The sequence below is a fragment of the Indicator indicator genome, chromosome 23, assembly GCF_027791375.1.
Source record: "Indicator indicator isolate 239-I01 chromosome 23, UM_Iind_1.1, whole genome shotgun sequence".
Lineage (NCBI taxonomy): Eukaryota > Metazoa > Chordata > Aves > Piciformes > Indicatoridae > Indicator > Indicator indicator.
The window spans coordinates 14,746,454-14,770,229 of NC_072032.1; the positions used below are offsets into that span (position 1 = coordinate 14,746,454).

The window sequence follows — 23,776 nt, forward strand, 5'->3', positions numbered from 1 at the left end:
CGGGTACGGCCCAGCCTCCTTGAGGGAGGGGTCCTGGTGCTCTTTTATGGCGCAAGCGCAGCGGCCTTTCTGGTGAACAGTGATAGGTTCTTAGGCAGATGAGTGGTCAGTTCTGTATGCGGCGCTGGGAGGAAGCGGACCAGGAGCCAGTACTGCCAGGAGCCCCGTTAGCCACGTCAGTAAGAGCCGTGCTGCCGCCCGCCCCGCAGCCATGAACGCGGAGAACTTCGGCTGCGGAGAGCGGCTGGTGACGGCGGCCTACGTGCGCCAGGGGGCGCAGGGTCGCCGCGCGCACGAGCTGCGGCTGCGAGCCCTGCTGGAGCAGGTAACCGCTGCCGCCCGCTGGGGCCCTGCAGAGCGTGGAGGGCGGTGCGGGCCCGGCTCTGGGCCTCGCTCTTGCCCGGTTGGCTCGGCTCGGCTTGGCTTGGCACGGCGGGAGTGTCCCGGTAGCCCCGTGATTATGCAGGCCTGCCGGGCCCTGCAGACGCCCGGGCTGTGCAGCCCCTGTAGCTCCGATAGTGGGTTCAGGGCCTTCGGTAACCCCCGTGCCGCTGGGCCAGGGGCATGGTCCGGGCGAGGCGGCTCGGGAGGGCTCGGCACACTGTAGAGACTCAACGGAGCCCCAGAACGAACGGCAGCTTCTGGGAGGGAAAAACGATTGTGCATTTGCTGGGAAAGGCCAAAAAAACCCAAGGAGTTTTTAAAATCACCAAGATGCTAACATGTTGTTACAGGATATAAAAACTTAGGTTTGGAAGGGGCCGAGCCAATGTATTTCCTTGTCTCCAATGTAAAGAAATCATTGTCCCTTAATCGCATAATCCACAGTTTCAAACTTTGATACCATACTTAAGAAATTAAGTAGCTCTATTGAATTGTTTTACTGTTCTTGGGACACACCAAATAAAAAAAAAAAAGCCTCTGAGCTGCTGTAGTGATGCTTCATGGGTTTGTGGGTCCCTGTCCTCTGAGGATCTCATCAGCTCACAAAGATGAGTGCAGTTCTTAAAACAGCAAAGGACACAGGAACAAGTATCTGGCTGCAGGTTTTGACCTGTTATGTTCTGTAAGTGATTTCCTTATCTGCCAGAAAATAGCTAGAAAGGAAGATGCAGATAAGATGATGTGTTACAAGTGAGGCTATGTGTCCCTTCAGGCCATAACTAATATTTTTGGGTCTGTAATACTTAGTAGTTGTCACCCTTTTATTAGTTTTTCTCTGTTGAATTGCCATAGTAGACTGATGTTTAGAGAATACATCAAATAATTTGTTGTCTTCTAGGGAGTAATTAATGTGTATGTGCTGCACTGCTTTTGTGTGTACCTAATGTGCTCTGGTGAGGCTCCATCTGGAATCCTGTGCCCTGCTCTGGGGCCCTCAGCACAAGAAGCACATAGTCCTGGTGGAGAGAGTCTAGAGTAGGGCCACGAAAACGATCAGAGGGCTGGAGCAGCTCTGCTGTGAAGACAGACCTAGAGAGTTGGTGGTGTTCATCCTGGAGAAGGCTCCAGGGACGCCTTAGAACAGCATTTCAATACCTGTAAAGGGGTTACAAGCAAGCTGGGGAGGGACTCTTCACAAAGGCTTGTAGCACTAGGACCAACGGTTATAAACTAGAGAAGGGTAGATTTAGGTTTGTTGGTGAAACACTGGCCCAGGTTGCTCAGGGAGGTGATGGAGGCCACCTGGAGACATTGAAGCTCAGGCTTGATGGGCCTCTGCTGAGCTGGTTGGGAATGTCCTTATTGCAAGGAGTTTGGTCTAGATGACCTCTAGAGGTCCCTTCCAACCCAGTGCGTTCTTTGATTCTATGATTAAGGAACACTTGAAAGTGAAAAATACCCTATTTTAATATCAAGATATGCTGATGTAATTTCACTTAATACATGGGTACACCATTACTTAGCTTTCCTCCAAATACGAGTTCATAGCATTTTATAATACCTAACAACATAATGAAACATAAACTCCTTTTCAGAGTGAGAAAGAAGGGCTGCAGTGATCTAACAAGTTGCATAACGTTTTTAAATTTTTAATTTCTAATTCTTGTAGTTACTTTTATATTATTGTTGTTATTATTATTAAGGGAAAATGTCCAGAAGATGGTTGGGATGAAAGCACCATTGAACTGTTTCTTCATGAACTTGCTATTATGGATAGCAATAACTTTCTGGGCAACTGTGGTGTGGGTGAGAGGGAAGGAAGAGTGGCATCAGGACTCGTTGCCCGAAGGCATTACAGGTACAAATTACTGGCAGTTTGAATTACTTAGATTTATTAATTCTGCTTTCAAATGGCATGCTTTATTGTGTCTGGTTATCTGAGACCTTGGTAGCATTTGAGAAAAAACAATAGAATGCTATGCTGAATTGATACAAGTTTCTGTATTGAATTTTCATTACCAGCTCAACAAAAGAAAAACAGCTGCTCACTGGGAAAGTTTGATACTTTACAACTACAGGACTTTTTAGTAACATACAGAAAAAAAGCTACACAGTATTAAGAAAGAAAAGAAAGGCATGGATTAGTTTTAAACAGGAAGATCTCTGCTTTCCCTACATGCAACCAACTCAACATCTTAAGCTTCTACCAGTTCAGCATATAGGACACGACCCTGATAAAAGAATTTTGTTTCATTTAAGACCTTTTAATGATCTGGTAATGAAAATTCAATACAGAAATTTGTATCAAGAAGTTCTGAATTCTGTGCACTCATCAGACTGCATTTTACTCTATTGCCAACACAGAACTTTCAAAACAGAATCAAAGCCATAAATAGATGGGCATTGTTACTGGCTGTTACTGAGCAGCTGCTGCAGTTCAGCTGTGGGTAAAGTTAATTCTGTGAGCTTAGATTTTAGAAACTATAACAGGATCCTTGACTCCTGAAAGGTGATGAATAGTATCCAGCATTTATACACTCAGTTTAATAAACATAGCTTCTAAACAGAATGCAGAGAGAGAGGGTGTTTCATGGCTTGTAATACTGAATAGCAGAGTGAGGTAGATGAAATGAAGAAGTAGGAAAAAATGAGCAGAGAGATCCACTGACTGTCTTTCAGGACATTTTGTCACAGTATAGATTATTTCTGTGCCCTGTGGAGGTGAAGCATTTGTCAGGGGAGTATCTGTATATAGTAGTACTATGCCTATGAGATGCTACTCCCTAGGCAACTGGTTTTTATTTTCATGGTGCTGTGTCTGAGCATGTCAGCATTTATAACGCTAATTCAACAGACATCAGGAAGTGCTGAGCTGTGCTTTAAAGGAAACCTGCCAGATGCTAAAGGTGTTGCTACTATGGGTCTTCTCAAAATTATTACTTGCATGCTGAAACATTGCTAAATGACAGTTTCATGTGAATATCTGTAGTTATCATGCAACTCATTACGATAGGTTGCATTGGATACAGCATGTTTCATAAGGTTTACCAAACTAAATTCTCTTTGGTCAGCCAGTTTTGGGATGTGGAAAAAAAAAAAGTTGCTACATGTTTTCAACCTGTTTTTGGTTTAGGTTGATCCATGGAATTGGAAGGTCAGGTGATATTTCTGCAGTCCAGCCGAAAGCTGCAGGGTCGAGCCTGTTGAACAAACTTACTAATTCAGTTGTTCTGGATATTATAAAGCTGGCTGGTAGGTGTAAATCTGATAATATCTCCTGTTTGTGGGGGCATGTCATGGCTTGTTCATGTTCATTTCTGACTTTCTTCTTATGTGCAGGTGTCCGAACAGTGACCAATTGCTTTGTGGTTCCTATGGCAACTGGCATGAGTCTAACTCTGTGTTTTTTAACGTTGCGGCACAAGAGACCAAAGGCAAAATACATTATTTGGCCACGTATAGACCAGAAATCCTGCTTTAAATCAATGATAACTGCAGGTAAGAAGGAGCTGACTTGGCTATACTTTGTATTCTTTTAACTTTATCTAGTAGAGTGATTGGTTCCTGTGCTTGCAGTAAGATCCAGAGAAGGCCTAATGTGTAGTGGTTGAAGTGCTTTATTTGTACACTCCTGATTGCTAACATGCAGTCACACCTATGGATTGTCTTCTTAATGCCTTATGAAGTGCAGGTGTGTGCTGAGGTACAGAAGTGTATAAAGTGGTCAGCATAGAACACAGTACTAAGGAAGTTCACTATCAGATGCCTGATTTGTTGCTGTGACCAATACATAAAGCCAAGGGTCATGATTCAAATCTCTCACTTAAGTTTATGTCAAAAGCATGTGTCCTAGGAATTGTGATCAGGTGACAAGCTGTCTGATTTGCGCATTCTTTTCTTTTAGAACATGGGAAGTGTTAGCTGCCCTGTTTGGTTTTTATCTTGTCGCTCAGCTCACTCAGGAAATTAGTTTGATGCATTTTGTTGTTCAAACTGAATGTCTCTCAAGTGGAATTCCTTGTTTACCACACTGTAAGTAAGCTAAGGGTATAAGTCTATCCCTCCTCTGAAGCTTTCCCCTCCTGAAGGCAGATGTATGGGATCAAGGAGAGGTCAAGTGAGGGAGACCATAATTTTCCACCTCAGTGCACGTATCTGCAGGTGGTGGCATAGATTCTGGTCCTAGTTCCTAAGGACACATTTATTTTTTTGCACAAAAACCTCATTAGGTAAAAAATGACTAAACGCTTGGAAGCAGGGACTGGCTTCTGTCCAGGTAAGATGCAGAAGGGTTTAAAATGAATCAGGTCAGAACAAATAGAACATGTATATAAGAAAAGTGAGAGTATTTTTGCAATGTTATGCTCAATTTAGAACATCAAGCCAAGGAGGAGGTTGTGGGGAAATATAATTAATCTGTTAATTTTTTTAGTAGTTGAGATAGTACCACATAATTAATTAAAATAATTATCTGCTGAAAATAGGAGAGAAGCAGGTTTCAGGTTATCTGTTAAATGCAGTCTCCATCTTCTAGATCACTAATTGAAAACCAGACTAGGGCTAACATGCCCTAATCATTCCAAGTTCTTTTGTAGTGTTTGAGCCTTAAATGCCCATGTTCAGGAATGGTGTTGAGCCATGAAGGGGAAATTCATATAGCTGCTGCCATGTTACACTGCTTTAGAAATGAGTTTCCCTTTTCCCTTCTTCAACTCTTTGCTTTTGTTCAGTAAAGTGAATGTTCATCAGTTGTAAGAAAGTAAGTCACTTCAGCTAGCATGTTGCTGCCATGCCACACTTGTCTGGGGAAGGGAATTTATGGTTCCCAGTGTTTTATTCTGTAAACAAAGCCTTTCAGGTTGATTTATTTATAACCTAGAAAGTTGAGCAACTACTATTGACGGAACAGTTGGAAGGGACATAAAACAACTACCTTGTGCAACTGCCTCACCAGGGCTGACCAAAAGTTGAAGCATCTTAATGCCATTGTCCAAGTGCCTCTTAAACACTGACAGGCTTGGGGGACTGACCACCTCTTTGGGAAGTCTGCTCCAGTGTTTGACCACTCTCTCAGTAAGGAAACACTTCCTAGTCCAGTCTGAACCGCCCCTGGTACCGCTTCAAACCATTCCCATGTATCCTGCCAGTGGATACCAGGTAGAAGGAAACCATTGCCTCCCTTTCTGCTTCAGCTCCTCAGGAAGCTGTAGAGAGCAATGAGGTCACTCCTCAGCCTCCTTTTCTCCAAATTAGACAAGCTCCAGAGTCCTCAGTCACTTGTCATAGGACGTTCCTGCCAGCCCTTTCACCAGTGTGTTGCCCTTCTCTGGATGCATTTGAGCACTGTCACATCCTTCTTAAATAGTGGGGCCCAGAGAGTTTGGTTCTTCTGTGTTTTTCATTCCCTTTCAGATGGTTGGGTCTGCCATTAGATATTCTCCTTAGCCTTTTGAGGCTTGAAAAGTCTTTCTAAGCTTTGTATGCATTATCACAACCATCTTGGTAGCCCTCTGATGGACCCTGTCTGGTTTTTCAATGTCCCTCCTGAGCAACCTGTTCCAAAACTGGAAATGTTCCAGCGTTTGTGAGGAGAGAACTTCCTTTGTTTCAAGCATTTCTCATAGGTGGCCTTGAGAAAAACCTTATGAGGTTCAACTGTTGTACATCCTAAATATGAATTTGAACTGGAAACTTGAAAGAAAATATTTGGGAGACGGCTTGGGTTTTATAATATGATGAAGTTCACTTTCAAAATGAGGTCAAAGATGAAGATTTTTATCTTGAGAAGTAATTTGGAAGTTTATAGATTGAATAAGGCAGAGGCTTATGATGGAAGCCAATTCATAATGATCATTATTGCTTGTCTAATGACATCCTTTTTTAGAGAGGCTGTTTCAGTAGGCTGATGTTTTACAAGATTGCCGCTTAAAGACTTGCTTTTTAATCTTCAAACCTGTTGCTTTTGCATGCAAACAATGTGAAGTAAGCTTCTGTCTGTAGTCCAGTATTTAACAAGAATGTTATTGTAGTTTTTAGTTACATGGACATTGTACAATAAAGCAATTTGTCTCTCCAAGACAAGTCTGAAAGAATCTGTTAAAACAACAGAAGCAAGAAGGTTTACCAGATTTGTACTGGAACTAAAATTCCACAATTAGTCAGAGGTCTGATGATGCACATTCAGGTCTTGCTCTTTTTTTTGGTCAGGTTTTGAGCCTGTGGTAATAGAAAATGTATTAGAAGGTGATGAGCTACGGACAGACATCGGAGCAGTGGAGGCTAAAATCAAGGCTCTTGGTGCTGAAAATATTCTTTGTGTGCATTCTACAACATCTTGCTTTGCTCCAAGGGTACCCGATAGGTGAGTAGTGTGGTGGTAGTGAAAAACAAAACAAAACAAACAAAAAAACACAAAACACTGTTGTTTTGAAAGCCCATCATCCTAAAATTGCTGCCAACAATTATTAAAGAGACTTTACTCACCTTGCTCAAGGAGAATGGCAAGTTGAAACAATGTTCAACTTTCAGAAAAGTACATTGAAAAGGTGAGAAAAATCAGGTTTTCATCCCATGGTATAACTGAGGTTAATGACAGGCTCTTGTGGTGAAAGGAATGGAAGTGGTAAAAGTAGACTTCCATAGAAACATAGTCCAGAAAATGTAGTTCCTTAGCTAATGCCACATCTTGATATCACTGTTGCCTTTTCTGCTCTTTATTGCCTTTTCTGCTTTTCTTCTCTGGACAATGATGAATTTTCCCAGGCCAGAAAGCTAAAACCAAATGTAAAAGCTTTACTTGAGTTACACTTTCAGTATTCTGGTGATGTTTTACAGGGCTAATGAAGATATATTGCTGTTAAGAAACTCATGAGACTGTCTAGGGCAGATGTGCTGTACAAGCATAACATGATTTGCCCTGTTCTAACTTACCTTGGTTTGAACATTCGCTGCCTAGTGCTGCTACTTATAATTTCCAGTTGTTAAATCACCATTAAAAGAAGCTTAATATGCATTGCTTTCTTTCCTAATATGTGTCCATGTACCTAGCTTCTGTAGGTGCTGCAAAGATGCCATTCAAGCACTAGCTGAAGCTGAGATGAGCATTGTGGTTATGGATTGGAAGTAGAGCATCTGGGACATTATTTCAATGGGTAGCTTGGTTAGGAAATAGCTTGAAAAACTTCTCAATCTGCAAATGGCTCTTTGGAATAGAGGTGGCTAAAGTGCTTGGTGTATTGAATCACTTGTCTAAAATGAGCACCCTTGTTACTCACAAAACCTTTATTTGCTTGCAGAAATAAGTATCAAGAAGCAAATTAATTAGGTTTTGTAATTTGGACAGGTATATTTTTGTGGGCTTATGTGTAATACACTGAAGCATGAGGTGTTAATAAAATGACTAATTTTTTGCATAGCTTTAAATATGGTGTCTCATTTGTTCCACTTGAACTTTTAATTTATCACAACCTGTAAGAACCTTAGGTTTAAAGCTCCTCTGCAGCTCATGCTTTTTTGTTAATTACTGCGTTATCTGGCAAATTCAGTTGAATATTTCAAGGTGTAGGAAAGAAACATTGTTGACTCTGAAACAAGGCAAGTAAAGATAATGTTTCATTCTGTTTTCTTCCCCTCTTAAAAAAAAAAACAAAACAAACAAAAAAACCCAAACAGCCCAGTATTTATCATAGGTTAACCCAGTTGCTAGAGGGATGTTAAAGTGGTATAATTCTGTCAGAATACCATGAACGTTGCTTGGAGTTGACTTGCAGATTTATTGGCTAACTTAAATCACAGCTATCAAAATTGAATAGTCTATTTTATAGCTTGGGTAAATGAATCTTTTCCTTATCTGCCTCCTCTTTTTGACATGCAATTGTTTTGTCCTCTGCAACTAAGAGATGAATTATTAGGTAGTGGCACTGTGTTATGATATACTACAGATATAGGAGGATTTGAAAGCACTTTCTATTTAAAGGATACTGTCAACTATTGAAGGCCATAACATTCATCTTCCTGCAGGAAGGAAAATCCCCTGCAGCATTTCTGGAGGGTTCCATTTAAAATGTCTGTTTTTAAAAATCTTGCTTTTGTAAGGTTTTGTTTGGTTGTGGTAGTGGTGTTCTAAAATTTTCAGTGTCTTACGAAGTGTTAAAAGGTCAGGTGAGGGTTTTATGCCTGCGTACTGATCACTGTCCTTTGAAGTGTTATTTAACTTCGTGGCAGTAATTCACTAGTGTACAAACCCTCTTCCTCATGGGGACATCTGTTAGTATTTTACCTGCTGTTGCTGGGAGCTGTCTAAAAACTACTGTATTTAAAACAGAGCTAAAGGAAACAAAGTGTCTTTTTGAGTTTATGTGCTTGGCAGAAGTCTGTATCTTTTTACTTTTATTTGTATTAGAAGAAAGAGCAAAGCTTTCTTTTTACGAACTTTTGCAGGCAGGAGAGAAAAAATAAATGGAAAATATTTCTCTTAATATCTGCGACTTCTTTGATCTCAGGTGGTTGCAAAACATACATTAATGCTTTATTTTTTCTGAAGTGACTAAGCAGCACATTTAGTGGTTCATTTTAAGCCCTGGAAGCAGACAAGTGCTGTGCTTCCCCTGCATAATTACTTACTCTTTTCAAACTGTGGCACTCTCACCCTGTGTTGTAATATGGATCTAATTGTTCAGTAGAATATTTTTAGGAAAAGATACTTCTCTGTCTTCAGTACTTGTAGAAACTTGCTTATTGCTCCTTTTAAAAAGTCTTGGTGTCATAGAGGTGAAAAAGACAAACATTTGCAGCAGTACACCCTCTAATATTTCCAGTTTGGTGAAAATCTCTACCTGTACTGTTTTCCTTTGAGTCTCTATGGAAGGTGAGGAATGAGTCTGATCAAGATCAGCAGATCAGGAGGCAAAAACTTTGCCCTGTGTTAGTGGTCTGTTTCCTGAAGTATTCTGTTAATGTTACGTGGTTCAGGATTCAGGATGTTGATAAATGTGAGAAATTATTGGGCATGCAGCTCCTGCTGAGTATCTTGAGTGTAGGAGATCAATACCTACATTATACTACTGGTGTTTCCTAATCATTGAATAGCTGTGATTTCTGTAGGGGTAATACAGGGATGATGATGTCTTCCTAAGGACTGAGGTTCAGAAAATGTAATCTGAGGTTTGCAGCTGAATTTTTGTGTTACAAAATGACACCAGGCAATGTAATAGAAATAGAATGCAAAGGAATGTCACCTCTTAGGAGAATGTTTTCATACTCTGTCAAGTTTTATATGAATGTCAGTAAATTACAGCGAGAGACTATACAAAAGGAGATAGAGTAAAAATGCATTGGAGGCTTAGAGTTTCTTGATTTATTTAAAAGAAAGAATATTACCTTTATCATCACTTTAAGTTATTGTGTGTCACTTTATTTTCTTCAAATACATTTTATTTTAAAATATATTCACAATTCTGGGGGAAAACAAGAGTTTAAAACAAAAAGAAAAACCTGTTTGCAGTGCTTCCAAAAAGGGTACTAAGTACGTGCATGCTTAAAATGCTGAAGACCCTTACCCAAACTGGCCGATGCAGCCACTTGAATCCCCGTTTGCCTGGGAAATCAATCCAGGCTGAGCTCACTGGGATTTCTAAAGGCAAGATAAAGGTTGTCTTGATTTCTGAGTAAACAGTTGACCCAAGTTTTAATTTGTCATCCTCCACATTCAGAGATTTTAGGGTTCTTAATTCCTTTGAAGAATATATTTTCTGCTCATCAGTTTATCTGAAATATACAAGTGAGATTTCAGCCAAAGGGTTGTAATATTAGTTCTTTAGGATAAACAGAAGCACATAAAACACCCTTCCTGTTACATGATGCTTTTGATTCCCAAGATACATCTTGAAGCTTCCATTTTCAAGCTGAATATTAGGAAAAAAAAAAAAAGGAAAGGAAGTGAGAATAGTTAAGGCTCTGTTAGTTAGCATTAAACTAATATTTAAAAAATGCCAATATCTGAAGCAGAATGATTTGGGATCTTTTTACTTTCCAGACAAAACTTTCAGTGAAACATGAAAGATTTCAGCCCAGGTCAACAGTTTGTAATAGATGTAAAAGCTAACAGAATTTTCTTCTTAACCTTTATAGCTTAAAGTGTCAAGAGCTGTCTTGAGGTACTAATCAAAAAAGTTTCTTTTCTCATTCTGACTTCCTTTCAGCCTTTAAATGGTCTGATTTGTAATGTGCTTCTCTAAATTACAATTTTGTGCTCATAGGCTGGAAGAACTGGCTGTGATTTGTGCTAATTATGACATTCCCCATATTGTCAACAATGCCTATGGAGTTCAGTCTTCAAAATGCATGCATCTTATCCAGCAGGTAGGAGCTGTGTATTTCCAATAATATTTTTTTAAGAAGTATAAGCAAATCCCTGATAGTAGCAAGTTTTATCAGGGGTTTCACAGCTTTGAGACTAATCTCATGTGTGTCAGACACTTGAACAATTTTCTGACAAAGCAGAGCAGGGGAAGATAGAACTTTTAAATACCATTTGTTATTTCTGTTATGTGCTTTTCATGTAATAACCCCAAATAGATTTAAGTTTTGTTTATGTTCAAGTGTCTTTCATAACAGAAAAAAATGTGTCCATAATAAGCTGTCTTAAAATATTTCCTAAACTAAGGAAAAGAAAGAGGAAGGATCATACTTGAAATAGAGATTAAGCCTTCAACGGAATGTGAGTTAAGAGATTTTCAGTTGAAAGGACAGGATTCTACAGCAGCACTTGATAGATGTTGTCACTGTTCAAATATTGTTGGCACAGAGAACAGCTGATGAAACTGGGTGAAGTTCAGTGTTATGTTCAACAGAGTTTAATTTCTGTGGCTGTTCAGTTTCAAAAGGATGTTGCTTGGTATCTAAGATCAGCCATGACACTCAGAATTCTTGCATTTTTGCTCTCTGCAGTGTACATGAGTTGTTTTTTCAATATTTGTCTTTTCTCTCTCTTGCCCATGTCAAAAGAATGGGAGGATTGTTTTGTAACGGGATCCAGGAGATCCTGGACTATTAGACTTTAAAATATGCTGGTAATTTTTTTCATGAAGAAGAGGTTATTAACTGACACAGATCAGTTTAATATATAGTTATAGCAGGAACATCACCTTGGCACTCCTAAATCTTGAGAGACTGAAGGAGTATGACAAAGCTTGAATCATGATCACACAACCATTTTGGTTGGAAAAGACCTTTGAGTCTATCAAGTCTAATGCTAAACCATGTCCCTCAGCACCCCATCTCCACATCATTTAAACACCTCCACCCTGGGGAGCCTGCTCCAGTGTTTGAGAGTCCTTTCAGTCATGAAGTTTCTTCTAATATATAACCTGAACTCCCTTGGTGCAACTTGAGGCCGTTTACCTCTTGTCCTGTCACTTGTTGCTCCCAAGAAGAGACTGGCTCCAGCCTCCATTCAGGGAGTTGTGGGCAGCTGGAAGGTCTCCCCTCAGCCTTCTTTTTGCAGCAAAAGGAGATGTGGGATCTACTCTCAAAGGCTGATGTGATATGTGCAACAAAAAAGCAGATGCTTTGTTTTAGCATATTTAGTACATGCTTGTTGCATTTAACTTGTGCAAGTTTGGTGAAACTTTAGTATGAAGAGGTCTGTGGAATTCCTGAATTTTACTGCATGAAATACATCTAATAATGATCTCTTCAGGCTATAAAGCTACAGATAGAACTGTTACTGTGATGGTTTCTGCATTGTTTCTTGGCTTGTTGATAGGTTGAGGGTTTTTTTTTGTTGTGTTTGTTCTTTGTTTATGCAAATGTAAACATTTGAGCTCTGAGTTGGTTTATGTTTGCTTACAAAAAATATTTCCTGTGATAGCAAATGTGCTGTCTATGAGGAAGCAGTTACTAATGAATACTTAGGAATATGTACATGCTGAGCACAGTGTGAACAGAGCTTAAAAGAGTATCACAGGAAAGAGCTTTTGAGACTGTTCCATTCGTGATGCTTTTGCTATGGTGGTCGCCTGTCAATTAAGTCATTTGATAGCTGCTGGCATTCATCATTTTATCAAAAAGCTGACAAACTTGGAGTGCCTGTCTCACGTGCACTAAGCTATTAAAACATAATAATAGTAACTGTGAGCTAATTGGAACTGCTTTTCTTCAGTCTTTTTGCCATACCTATTAACTCCATTTCTAGTGTTTAGTTTCTGGTGCTTTAATATGTATGCATCTGAAAATACTTGAATATGTAAACTCTTTAATATACTTGCCAGCTTCTCTGGTGCTGCATGCCTTTTAAATGTACAGTTCACAGTAGCGTATTACTCAGATTGAAGGTGTACTGCAGAATCTGTATTTTCTACTTGAAGAATATCCTAGTGGCTAGGTGTAAGGATGTTTTCTTTTCTGGGAAGTGGGGAAATCTGCTTTGGAAAGTTATCTGGGTCTTGGTTTTGCAAGCAGCCTTATGAGAAGTGCTGCCACATCCTACTTGTTTTAATGCAAATTTCCCCATGTATCAAATAAGAAAATCTCCATCTTTGCTGATAATTCAATAACTCGTAACCATTTGCTGTGAATTATTCGGGGTTGTACAATTTAAATTCTAAAGGTTTTCTTTTCGGTGGTGGTTGTTGAAAATAAGCTGCATTTAGGCTTGCAGGAACTAAAATCAATATTTCAAATGACAGCAAAATAGGAATTTGTAAGGTACTGTGTAAGCAGGCACTGGTAATAACAGTGAGCAGTGCTAAGAAAAGGTAATACAATTTTTAATTTTTCATCACGAATACACTATCTGAGAGAGTTTCAGGAATGCTATTTATTTCATTTTCATTGCTGTGCAATTATAGTGCTATTGTGTGTTTCCTTTTTCCTAATGTATGCTGGGGATTATCGGGTTTTCTGTGTTTTCCCTTTGATAAAGGGTGCTCGAGTAGGCAGAATAGATGCCTTTGTTCAGAGCTTGGATAAAAACTTCATGGTTCCAGTAGGTGGTGCTATCATTGCTGGCTTCAATGAGTCCTTCATTCAGGAGATCAGCAAAATGTATCCAGGTAACTAGTTCATGGACTGATTTCTTCCATACAAAATAACTGTAGAAAACTTGATTATCAGCTTTCTTTCACATCAAATTTCTTTTGCCAATTTTTAATCTGTATATTGTGGTTGGTTGGTTGGTTGGTTGGTTTTTCAGGAAGAGCATCTGCGTCGCCTTCCTTAGATGTCCTCATCACACTTCTGTCTCTTGGTGCCAGTGGATACAAACAGTTACTGAAAGAAAGAAAGGTAAGCTTTTTGCCAAGTAGCACTTTCTTAAAGTCAGCTCTTAAAGTCTTGTTCAAACCTGTTTTGTGTAGGAAGTCCATTTTCTGTCTAGAAAGCCACAGGACTCCTGAGCTCACAGCTCTCAATCTGGAGAGGCAGTATGGTAGAATTGCTGCTTAGCTGAAGTGCTCATGAGTAACCATGATTTCCATGTTGTTTTGCAAATCAGGAACTGAGGTCCTGTACTATCTTGTGCAGTATTCATATTTGTTATTCTAAAGTGTGACTAAGACAGTAGAATTTTGCCCATAACAACTTAATCTGAGAAGCACTGTGCTCTGTTACCTGCTCACGTTGCCTCCAGGACTAAAGCATGAGCTTGAACACTCAGAACTAACCCAGGGGTCTCTGTTCTTCCTCATTTAGCCCTATTCTGCCTTTGAGCTAAGATAGTGTTCAATTAAGTGTTCATGTGCCATGTTCTCTGGAGAATCACAGTTTCTGCTTTGGTTATAAATACGGTGCATGGCCACAAAAAGAGAAAATTCCTGTCATTTAAGGTACTCACCTAGATACAGAGCTAGATTTCTTCTCTGCCTCTCACAGAGTAGATGTTGGATATAAATGCATTGCACAAATGTTCAAGAAGTCTAAAGCTGGAATCTGCACATCTTGAGTTGTCCTTAATTCTGGGTATCGTACAGGCCTGATTTTCCTGTTTGTATATATAAGCACAGAGGATTCTTTTGTGGAGGGTTTTAGGTAAGGAAATGCTATGAATTAAGTACTGTTAATAGTTTTTAAGCCATGCATGATCTGTTCCATTATTTCATTTAGAAATTATGTTCCAATTGTTTCCTGCTGACAGCTTGCTGCTGCACCTGATTACCTGGCAGGGCAGTAGTGCTGGATGCTGTGAGTTGTTTCTAGCTGCTTGTAGAGGCATCCAGAAATTCTGTACTGGAACTGAGATCCCATAGGCATAGCTAGGCTGTAGAAAAACAAATCAGCTTAGTGAACTTAACAAGTAGGAAGTGATCTGTGCAACTGAAGTGAAAACCTGGCTTAGGAAACACTGGAAGCAGTTACACTTTCACCGCTATTGCAGTACAATTTCTGACTTCATTCTGGACTGTTCTGTATATTGCCATGTATGGTTTGTATCTTCATTAAAAGCAAAGTGTATTTTTTTTCCCTCTTTCCCTCTCATCTCTGAAAGAATCTGAAGTGAATTTACCATGTCTTCTGCAAAGCTGATGTTGTTTTCAGTTTTAAACTTAGCAGGCATGTAATGGGCAGTATAAATACTTTCCAAGTCATAAATAATAATTCTTTTGTAAATAAAATGTATTCATGAATAGCTGCATGTTTTGAATAGTCATTTTCTTGGAAGTAGAATTCTAAAGCGAGTAAAACATATTTTTACAGCTTCAAGTCTTTTTATTTCAAATCTGAGTGTACTCTATAAACACAGCCTTATATATGGCATAAATATGTTTCTTTTATTGGATTTGCTGTGGAAATAGAAACCTTTTTTTTTTTGCTTAAATCTGTTTGTTCCTGAATTGTAAAAATGTAATAGTGATAGTTTATTGCCTGTGCTCTGTGAAGGCAGAGGCAGAGCTATTAGGCTCCCAGCAGGAGCTATTTATAGCTTGACATTGAGTACTCCTTTCTATATCGGTGCAGCTACACCTCCTCACACAAAAAGTCAGCTATAAAAAACTTCAGGGTTTTTTTTTTTCTCTCACTTTTTGCCTTATTCACACTGGTGTTGCTTCACATTATTTGAGCTCAAGCTAGAAAGACCAGAATATGACTGAGAAGAGATTGATCTCTCACAACCAAGGAAAGAAGTAGTCTGCCCAGTTTTTCTTTTATGTGGATGAACTGTTTAATATAGGAAGGGCAGAGATTATCTGAGGGAGAGGAGCCATGTACATGGAGTAGGATTTTCTGATGATCTGGCAGTCATGGAATGTGCAATTGCTCAAGAGTATGAGCTTATACATTGTGATATGAAGGAGTAAAATGGTGCAATGGGGCCAGAAGAGCAAGGGAGTAACATATACTTGCTGTCATGTCTGTTCTGATGTGGTCTGTGTATTCTATTCAACTATTAATTTAACAATTAATTATTTTACTGGTATTACTGAAGAGCTGATGGCTTCATTTTGTTGTTAACAGTTAGGGATTTCCTCATTAGACTTCCCTTAATAATGTAAGCATCAAGGTAATTCTGGTTTTCTTAAGTGTATTGCTTTGTTACTTGGGATATGATGCAGCTTTTTATATCTGTATCCATCTGTCTGAGTTCTGTCTAAGAGTGATTAACTGGAGTAATTTTTATGTCCTTATGGAGTATGTATCTAAAATATTTAAAATTGCATTAAGTGAGAGGAAATTTTTTGGGCTTTACAATTCAGTAGAATATTTGCTTTATGTTTCATGGTTTATCATTGATATAATTATTCTGATAGCAATAAATTATTTGTACAGTTTAGTGTGAGTTTATATTGCTCCTCTTAAGACTGAATTTAAGAATAAAATAAAAGACATTTAATGCTGGATATTAAAAATGTATAAGATCAAATAGTCTTACAAGACAGACATTTATTGCTTTTATTTAGTGTGTCTAGTCAGTTTGCTATGCTGTAGTTTATCAAACATAGATAAATACTGCAGGAGCCTTCTGCTGGGGCTCTCATGGGCATGTTCAAACAGGTCTCCAGGCTCAGCACTGCAGCCCCTTCTCTGCATGAAGCAGTGTGCCAGGAGGTCTGATCAGATCACAGGTCAGATGCAACCAGTCAAGCTAGCACCCAAAGCAGAAAAGGCTATGATGGCTGTACTATGGACACTTGCTGCTGCAAAGTAATTGAAGTGAGACCAGACCGCTCTCAGGTACAGCACAAGAGAGCTGTCAGCCTGTATCTAGGGCAAAGAAACTGTAAAGTGACTCTTCTGCAGTGCCTTTTTTGGTGTCACAAACAGCTAAGTGACCATCCTCTGGGGACAGCTCAGCTTTTGAGGTGAGAGAAACAGTGAGGAGTCAGAGTGTTCCAGACTGGGAGTGTGAGCAGGCTGTGTGATTAGAACCAGCTAAGGTAGCTTCAACCACACACAGTTGTCTCTGTCCCCTGATATGGGACTAATGGCATATTTAGTACCCCCACCTTCTGTATTTCCTCTGGAGTTACTGCTTTTTCATTGCTTGTTCCCCTCTAGCTATTTTCATTTGGAAGAAGAATGCCTATCCCAATGGAGCAACAAATGAAGGGTTGCTCATATTATTGTAGGTTCTATTAAAATAGATTTGAAATGTAAATAGAGACTGAGTCAAATAATAGTAATAATTGTTACAAAACTTCTTGAACATCTTTATGTACAGGTGTGTGGGAAAAGGTCACTTGGCACATTTGACACATATTCAATTGCTGGCTTTTTCCTTGTGTTTTGGGAGATGTTTTAGGGTTTTACATGCTAGAAAGACAAGAAGTGCAAGACACTTTCACACAGCTCAGCATTCATTTCACTAGTCTGGTGAGGTTTTGTGCTGAGTTTCTAAGGGGAAAGAGTGAATTAAATGGTGAAACTTAACTGACATTTAGTGCTTGGGTTGTTCAGTGCAACTTTAGCATGATAGTTAGCTGCTCTGGAGAAAACTTGAGGGCCTACCATGGAAAATCAGTTATGTAAGAGCTCATTTGTATATAATTGCTTAGGGTGCTTATAAATTTTCTGTGTAACAAATATTTTATAATAGAGGTTGGTTATAGATTTGACCTCACAAAAATATCTTTTTTTTTGAAAGGCCTTGAATCTATTTTGCAACAAATTGCTTAGCTTCTGAAAGTATAAATTACCTAGAGGGCTTCCAATGGAAAGATGCAAAATAGAGTTGTTCACAGAAATAAGGTCTGAATTGGTGTTCAGCTAGCTTCAGTCAAACTGATTAAAATGAATACTTGGAGGGTTTTGGTGGGGTTTTTTGCCATTTCTGTTCTCTTTTGTTTCAAGAAACTCTTATGTGTGTAAAGGCTCATCTGGTTACTTAGCTACTTAATCTTAATACATTTATATGGTGGGCAGCTGGTTATACCAACTTGTAGTCCATTCAGTAATAAATAACTGCAGGAGATAGAGTAGGAATTCCCTAGGTACAACACACAAAAAATAATTACTGGGGAATTTGTTGCTGTTCCAGTACAGCTGCTTTACTGAGTACTGATTTCACCAATAATATCTCCACAGTAGACACAATTTATGTACATTTCTGTACTACTTTGCTGCAGTTAGAGAAGTAAATAGCCAGCAGAGGGAGCAGAAATTAATTTATGATTTGGATTCCAAAAGGTTACTAATAAAACGGCTAGCACATTGGCTTTGTGGAAAACAAATAATAAAGAAGTGTTATGATACTGTTCAGTGAGGGACCAGAAGGAAGGCAAAAGTGTTTGAGCTTTTGAAACACAAATGGTTTTATACTGCAAGTGAACTGCAAATAAACTCTCAATTGAGACCATAAAATCACTTAATTTACAAATGCCTCTGAAAAAGAAAAATTATTTTTCACAGATTTCAAGTTCTGATAGTTAACCATAGATGCCTCCCCAAAATTTTGTTGTTGTTCCAAGTATTACAAAAGCTCTTGTTGATACTTGAATCAACAGCCTGATTCGTGCAGGCAATAAGATGGTACTTTACCTTCTCTGGCTGAATTAATTCTGTGGCATTAGGAAGAACAGGGCAGGAGCTGTGTTCATTTGGTCCCTCACAAAGTGAGGCTGAGTTCGTTACAGCCTCTCAAGAAAAGCTACCACAAAGCTCATTTGGTTTTATAAAACCTTGGGGAGGTTCTGCTTGAAAAGGTAATTTTGATGGCAAGCTGTAATGTGTATCTGTCAGAATGCACAGGTAAGAAGAGGGTACTGGTCTACAAACAGAAGAGGCAACTCTATTTAAAGAATGAAAAATCACTTGTCAGGTCCAGAAATTGATGAGGATGCTTAAACAGGCAGTCACATTGAAGCAGATGAGCAGCACAATCTTTATGGCCAGAAAGAGGAAAAATCTGGTGTTTAGTATCTTTTAAAAAGACTACTCAGTATCTGTGTCTTTTTGCTAGTTTTTATGAGAGACTGAGCATTAAAGAGGATGGGAAAGAAGCCAAAGGATACAATAAGAAGAATAGAGTTTATTCTCACTCTGTCCATAAGTGTTTTGAGCTGATATGTGAAGAGGAAGATATTAAACTGAGGAAGAGCATGAGCAATTATCGTAGATTATTACTGGGGAAGAAGGAGGAAATAAAATAAAGATGATGTAAGAGAAGCAGCCTTTTATGTTCAGTGTGACTTTGTATTTGAGCCAAAACACTTATGAATCTCAGTTTTATGACACTTTCACAATAAAGGTGCAATCTAATTAAGTGATAGTAGGAATTTCAGATATTGCCATTCTTTTAGTAGGCTCGAAGAGAAGGGAGGAAGGGTTGGAGCTGAGCATCCAGGAGAGTATATATTGTGTGAAATAAAATAGGTTCAGATGTGAGTTCTGTGTGGCTCTGTGATAAGAGGTTCAAATGTAGGTTCTGTGTGATTGTGTCCTCATAGCCTTATCTGGGTGTGTTGATTGATGAGAAGCTCGACCAGAGCTATCGGTGCACTCATGCAGCCCAGAAGGCAAATCGTATCCTTGGCTACATCAAGGGGAGTTGTGGCCAGCAGGGCAGGAGAGAGGATTCTAACCCTTTACTCTGCTCATGTGAGACCCCATCCTGAATACTTTGTCCATCTCCGGTGTCCCCATCATAAGGAGGACACAGAGCTGCTGGAGCGAGTCCAGAGGAGGGCCACAAAGGTGATCCAAGGGTTGGAACGCTTCTGCCATGAGGATAGGCTGAAGAAGCTGGGGGTGTTTAGCCTAAAGAAGAGAAGACTTTGAGGGGACCTTAGAGCTGCCTTCCACTACCTGAGGGGATCCTACAGGAAGGCTGGAGAGGGACTTTTCATAAGGGTGTCTAGCAACAGGACAAGGGGGAATAGTTTGAAGCTGAGGGAGAGTAGGTTTAGACTGCATCTTGGGAAGAAGTTCTTCAGTATGAGGGTAGCGAGACTCAGGAATAGGCTGTCCAGGGAGGCTGTGGATGCCTCCTCCATGGGGATGCTCAAGGCCAGGCTGGATGAAGCCCTGAGCAGTTGAGTCTAGTTGAGAGGTGTCCCTGCCCATGGTAGGGAAGCTGGAGTAGATCACCTCTAAGGTCCCTTCCAACCTAAGCCATTGCATGATTCTGTGATCCTTCAGAGCCTGTTTTGCCATTCCGTGTAGAAGTACATACCATATTCCTTGACAGAGAACAGGAGTGTAGGTGTGAGTGGTGATTGTGTGAAACACAGTGACAAAGTTCTGGAATGTGTCAGTAGGGAAGACAAAGTAAGGAGCAATTTGCCATAACGTGGCCATCTGTGATGGTAACAGTTCGATCTCTGTGCCTCAGAGGGCTAGGGCAGAGGGGTAGGGTAAGACCTGCTGTGCAGTGGGAATCGTTTCAAGATTTTTATTTCCTGAGTTTCAAGGCCAAAGAGAGAATGGCTGACATCCCCAGCACATCCATTAGACCAGGCAGAGAGCTCGCTACCAGCTTGAGAAGCAAGTGCAGTGTTCAGAAAATGGAGCTGTTCCTTTACAGGATGATTTCAGAGAATTGTCTGGTCCACTTGTTACACGTGAAAAGAGGATCAGCTGGGCACCTGTAAGGCATAATGGGGACTTAAGAGTTTTGTGAAATAAGTGCTATTTTCTCTGTTTGATAGCTTATAGCAAAAATACTGCATTCTTTTTCCAGGAGATGTTTTCCTATCTTTCAAGTGAGCTGAAGAAGCTGGCAGATAGTCACAATGAGAGACTGTTAGATACCCCACATAATCCCATTTCTCTAGGTAATTGTTGGGTTTGTATCTCTTACAGTTTGTATCTCTTACATTTTTTTTCTAATACATTGTGCTTTCATAATACACTTTCACATACAGTTCCTGTGTGTTAAACCATGTTCACTTGACTCCAATAAATTGCTCTTAGGCTGATATGAAGCCACTGCACCCTACTCTAAAAGCAGAGTAGTGACTTGGGCCTTCTAGTTGTTAAAAAATTGCTCATGTCCAACTTCTTTGTTGTAATCAAGGCAGGCAGAAGATGTTAACATGTACTAGAACTTTATAAAAAAAAATTCATTTGAAAATACATTAGGGTAGGATTATATTACCCTTCACCCTACAGTGCTTTAAAACAGATTATGGAATTCCTACTCAAGATATTTGATCTAACCAAAAGTTCTGCTGAACATCAAAGCAGTAGTGCCTGCCTGTGCAGAATCTGCCTTACACACAGTCTGGTCAAAGAAGTAACCCATTTTCTTTGTATCTGAACACAAATATTTGGCTAGATTTTTATTGTTAGAAAACAGATTGTCCTCTGTGGTGGTTCTTTGGAGGACAAGAAGCTTTTCAGTCCTTTTAACCTGGCCTTTTGTTACTTTAGCCATGTCACTGAAGAACCTGGATGAAAATAATGACACTGCTGTTACCCAGCTTGGATCTATGCTTTTCACAAGACAAGTTTCTGGAGCAAGGTGAGGATGCTATAAATCTGGAAAAAAAAATAATTGTGGGGTTGTATTAACATGTATTTGATGAAATTCTCTAATGTTTGTTATGTGCAAGTTGTCATGACAATAGTGAATCAGAAAGTAACACACCTTTCTTCACTGCCAGCTACTAATAATGTCTGCCTGCCTGAGCTAGCAGTGGGGGCCCCCTGTTAGCTTTGGTGCACTAAACAGATAATCTGTGCCCATTTAGTTTAGTGGGTTTTATTCCCTAGCACCCCTTGGTTTCCAGCTGTTGTCTGATCTTACAGTTAAGTTGTAAGCTGCTTAGGGAAGAGCTTTGTTTTGTTTATTGCAGCACAAATATGGTTGTGCTGGATATCAGGGGAATAAGCTTTTAATACCCTACACAGCTTTTGTCATATGGCAGAAAATCCTGCTTTCTGCAACTAATTGTGTTAACACAAAAATTAGATTTTGTTGTTTGTGTGTTTTGTTTTTTTTTTTGTAATCTACAACCAGAGCCAGTCTGAGCTGAATTTATTCTTAAGAGACACTGGTACCTGGAAATACAATCAAAGTAGTTTTTAATGATTTTGGCTTAAACCTTTTAGAAGAAGAGAATGATTTAAAATCTTTTTTTGGCAGAATTCCTTCATCTGAATCTCCCTGCTGCCATGCTAACTTCTGCCATAGACTTAATAATCATTTTTTTGTTGTAGCAGAGCTGAACCTTTCTACATCAGAAGGCATGCTTCATTAGCTTGGATTATTGCACTTCCTGCACAGATGAATGATGTTTAATCTATATGTACTGTAGTTAGATGCTCTTTTTAATTTCCCTCTCCTAACCTTGACTTGTCCTGCAATTTCAGCCATCTTTGGCTGAAAAGTTTCCAGAGGTTCAAATTTTGAAGTTAAAACTTTTCAGTTCTTTGCCTGTCACAAAGCTTTCAGGATTTTCCTTTTTTTTTCTCTGTGTGTGTAATTCTGTTGTAGTATGCCTTTAATTCTTTTGTAGTATGCCTTTCAGCAGGTGTTAAATGTTAGCTTGTGCTGAATGACAGTGGTAGGTGTAGCAATTTACTACTTCAGTTTACAGGCTTTTGCATAACTTGTGGTCAGAGCAGTTGGCCAGTGGAATGATCTGCTAATCCTAGTGGTGTTTGTCTAAGTGCAGTTTCCTTTATGGACTGCAGGGAATGTTTCTATAGGGGTCATAAATTCTTAACAATTGATTGGTGTTAACTGCTTCTGTAGGCTTTAACTGTAGACACGGGGCAGGTTGTTCCTTTAACAAATAAAGATGTGGATTAGGGTCTTGATTTATCTGGGAGTGGCTGTGCAGTGAAAGTGCTAAGAAATGCAGTACAAACAATACAGGCTCTTAGAGTGAGGAAGAGGTAGAAGCAGTGGCATAAAGTATCCACTACAAGGTTAATGCCATAGGATGTGGGAAAAGGGAGATGCAGTAGAGAGGAAGGGGATGGGAGGAAGCTGGGATCTTGAGCCCCCTGAATCACTTGAACCCAGACAGTTTGGGTCTGCAGCACACTCTATGCCAGGCAGATGTCTGCACTAAGGCTGCTGTAGATATGGTGACTGGGGGAAGTCAGTGGTTGCCTAAGGAGGGGTGAGGTGACCAAGGTCAGAGGCGGAGCAGGGCAGATAGTTAGGACTTGTTATGGAATAGAAAAGTTTGCTGCAGGTGTCTTTTCCTCCAGCAGTAGGGTGTTTGTAAATACCAGTAGTAAAGACCTGAACAGTTCAGCTCAAGAAGGGAAGAGACACAGGCATATGCAGACAGATTTGAGCCGAGTCAGGATCTGCTGCTGCTGCTGCCCCTTGTGCTGATACTGGATCCCTGACGTGGGGAATTCCCAGTCTAAGCCTGCATACATTAATGTAAGAGTTAGCAGATACTACACTGGGTAGGAATTTGTTGCTATGTTCATCACAGGATATCCCATAAAATACTCAAAGCCTCTTTAACTGAATGACAGTTTTGTTTGTTTCAGAGTTGTTCCCTGTGGGTCTGTCCAAACAGTGAATAACTACACTTTTAAAGGCTTTATGTCACATGCAAACGACTATCCCTGTGCCTACCTCAATGCTGCCTCAGCAATTGGAATTAAAAAGCAAGATGTAGATGTGTTCCTCAAAAGACTTGACAAGTGTTTGAAGACTTCTAGAAAAGAAGCAAAGAAAGAAGAAACTGTAAATGAAATAAGTAGCTCTAATACAGTCACAGAAGAACTCCAAGACTAGAAGACACAGATTTAGTAGCACAGATATGCTTTTGTTTGAAGCATGTCAGGTTTGTATGGGGCTAGCATGGGGAATCTGCCATGCAGAAAATTTATTCCTGATCTCCAAACAACAATAAAAAGTTGGGTGAAATTCAGCTTTAAAGAAGGTAGGTGATAGTCTCTCTGAGACAGAGGGCCAGCTGCAATCTTTTCACAGCATATAAATGTGCTTAGTATCTGCCAAAGTAAAGCTTTACATTCATAAATATCTGAA

The 23,776-nt window shown here is 39.7% G+C and overlaps 1 protein-coding gene across 1 annotated transcript; it reads left to right on the top strand.

The window, feature by feature from the left end:
- The first annotated feature begins 211 nt into the window (after positions 1–211).
- SEPSECS (Sep (O-phosphoserine) tRNA:Sec (selenocysteine) tRNA synthase) lies at positions 212–23,521 on the top strand. Its single transcript, XM_054391638.1, has 11 exons — positions 212–325; positions 2,088–2,242; positions 3,518–3,636; positions 3,724–3,882; positions 6,592–6,745; positions 10,641–10,743; positions 13,307–13,436; positions 13,577–13,668; positions 20,495–20,588; positions 21,187–21,277; positions 23,272–23,521. Exons 1-11 carry the CDS (start codon positions 212–214, stop codon positions 23,519–23,521), a joined length of 1,461 nt encoding a protein of 486 aa, XP_054247613.1.
- Positions 23,522–23,776: the final 255 nt, after the last annotated feature.

Coding starts and splice junctions, on each gene's coding strand:
- SEPSECS (XM_054391638.1), top strand. CDS start 212: ATGAACGCGGAGAACTTCGGCTGCGGAGAGCGGCTGGTGACGGCGGCC. Junction 2,243..3,517: donor GTTGCCCGAAGGCATTACAG/GTACAAATTACT, acceptor TTTTTGGTTTAG/GTTGATCCATGGAATTGGAA. Junction 13,437..13,576: donor GATCAGCAAAATGTATCCAG/GTAACTAGTTCA, acceptor TTGGTTTTTCAG/GAAGAGCATCTGCGTCGCCT.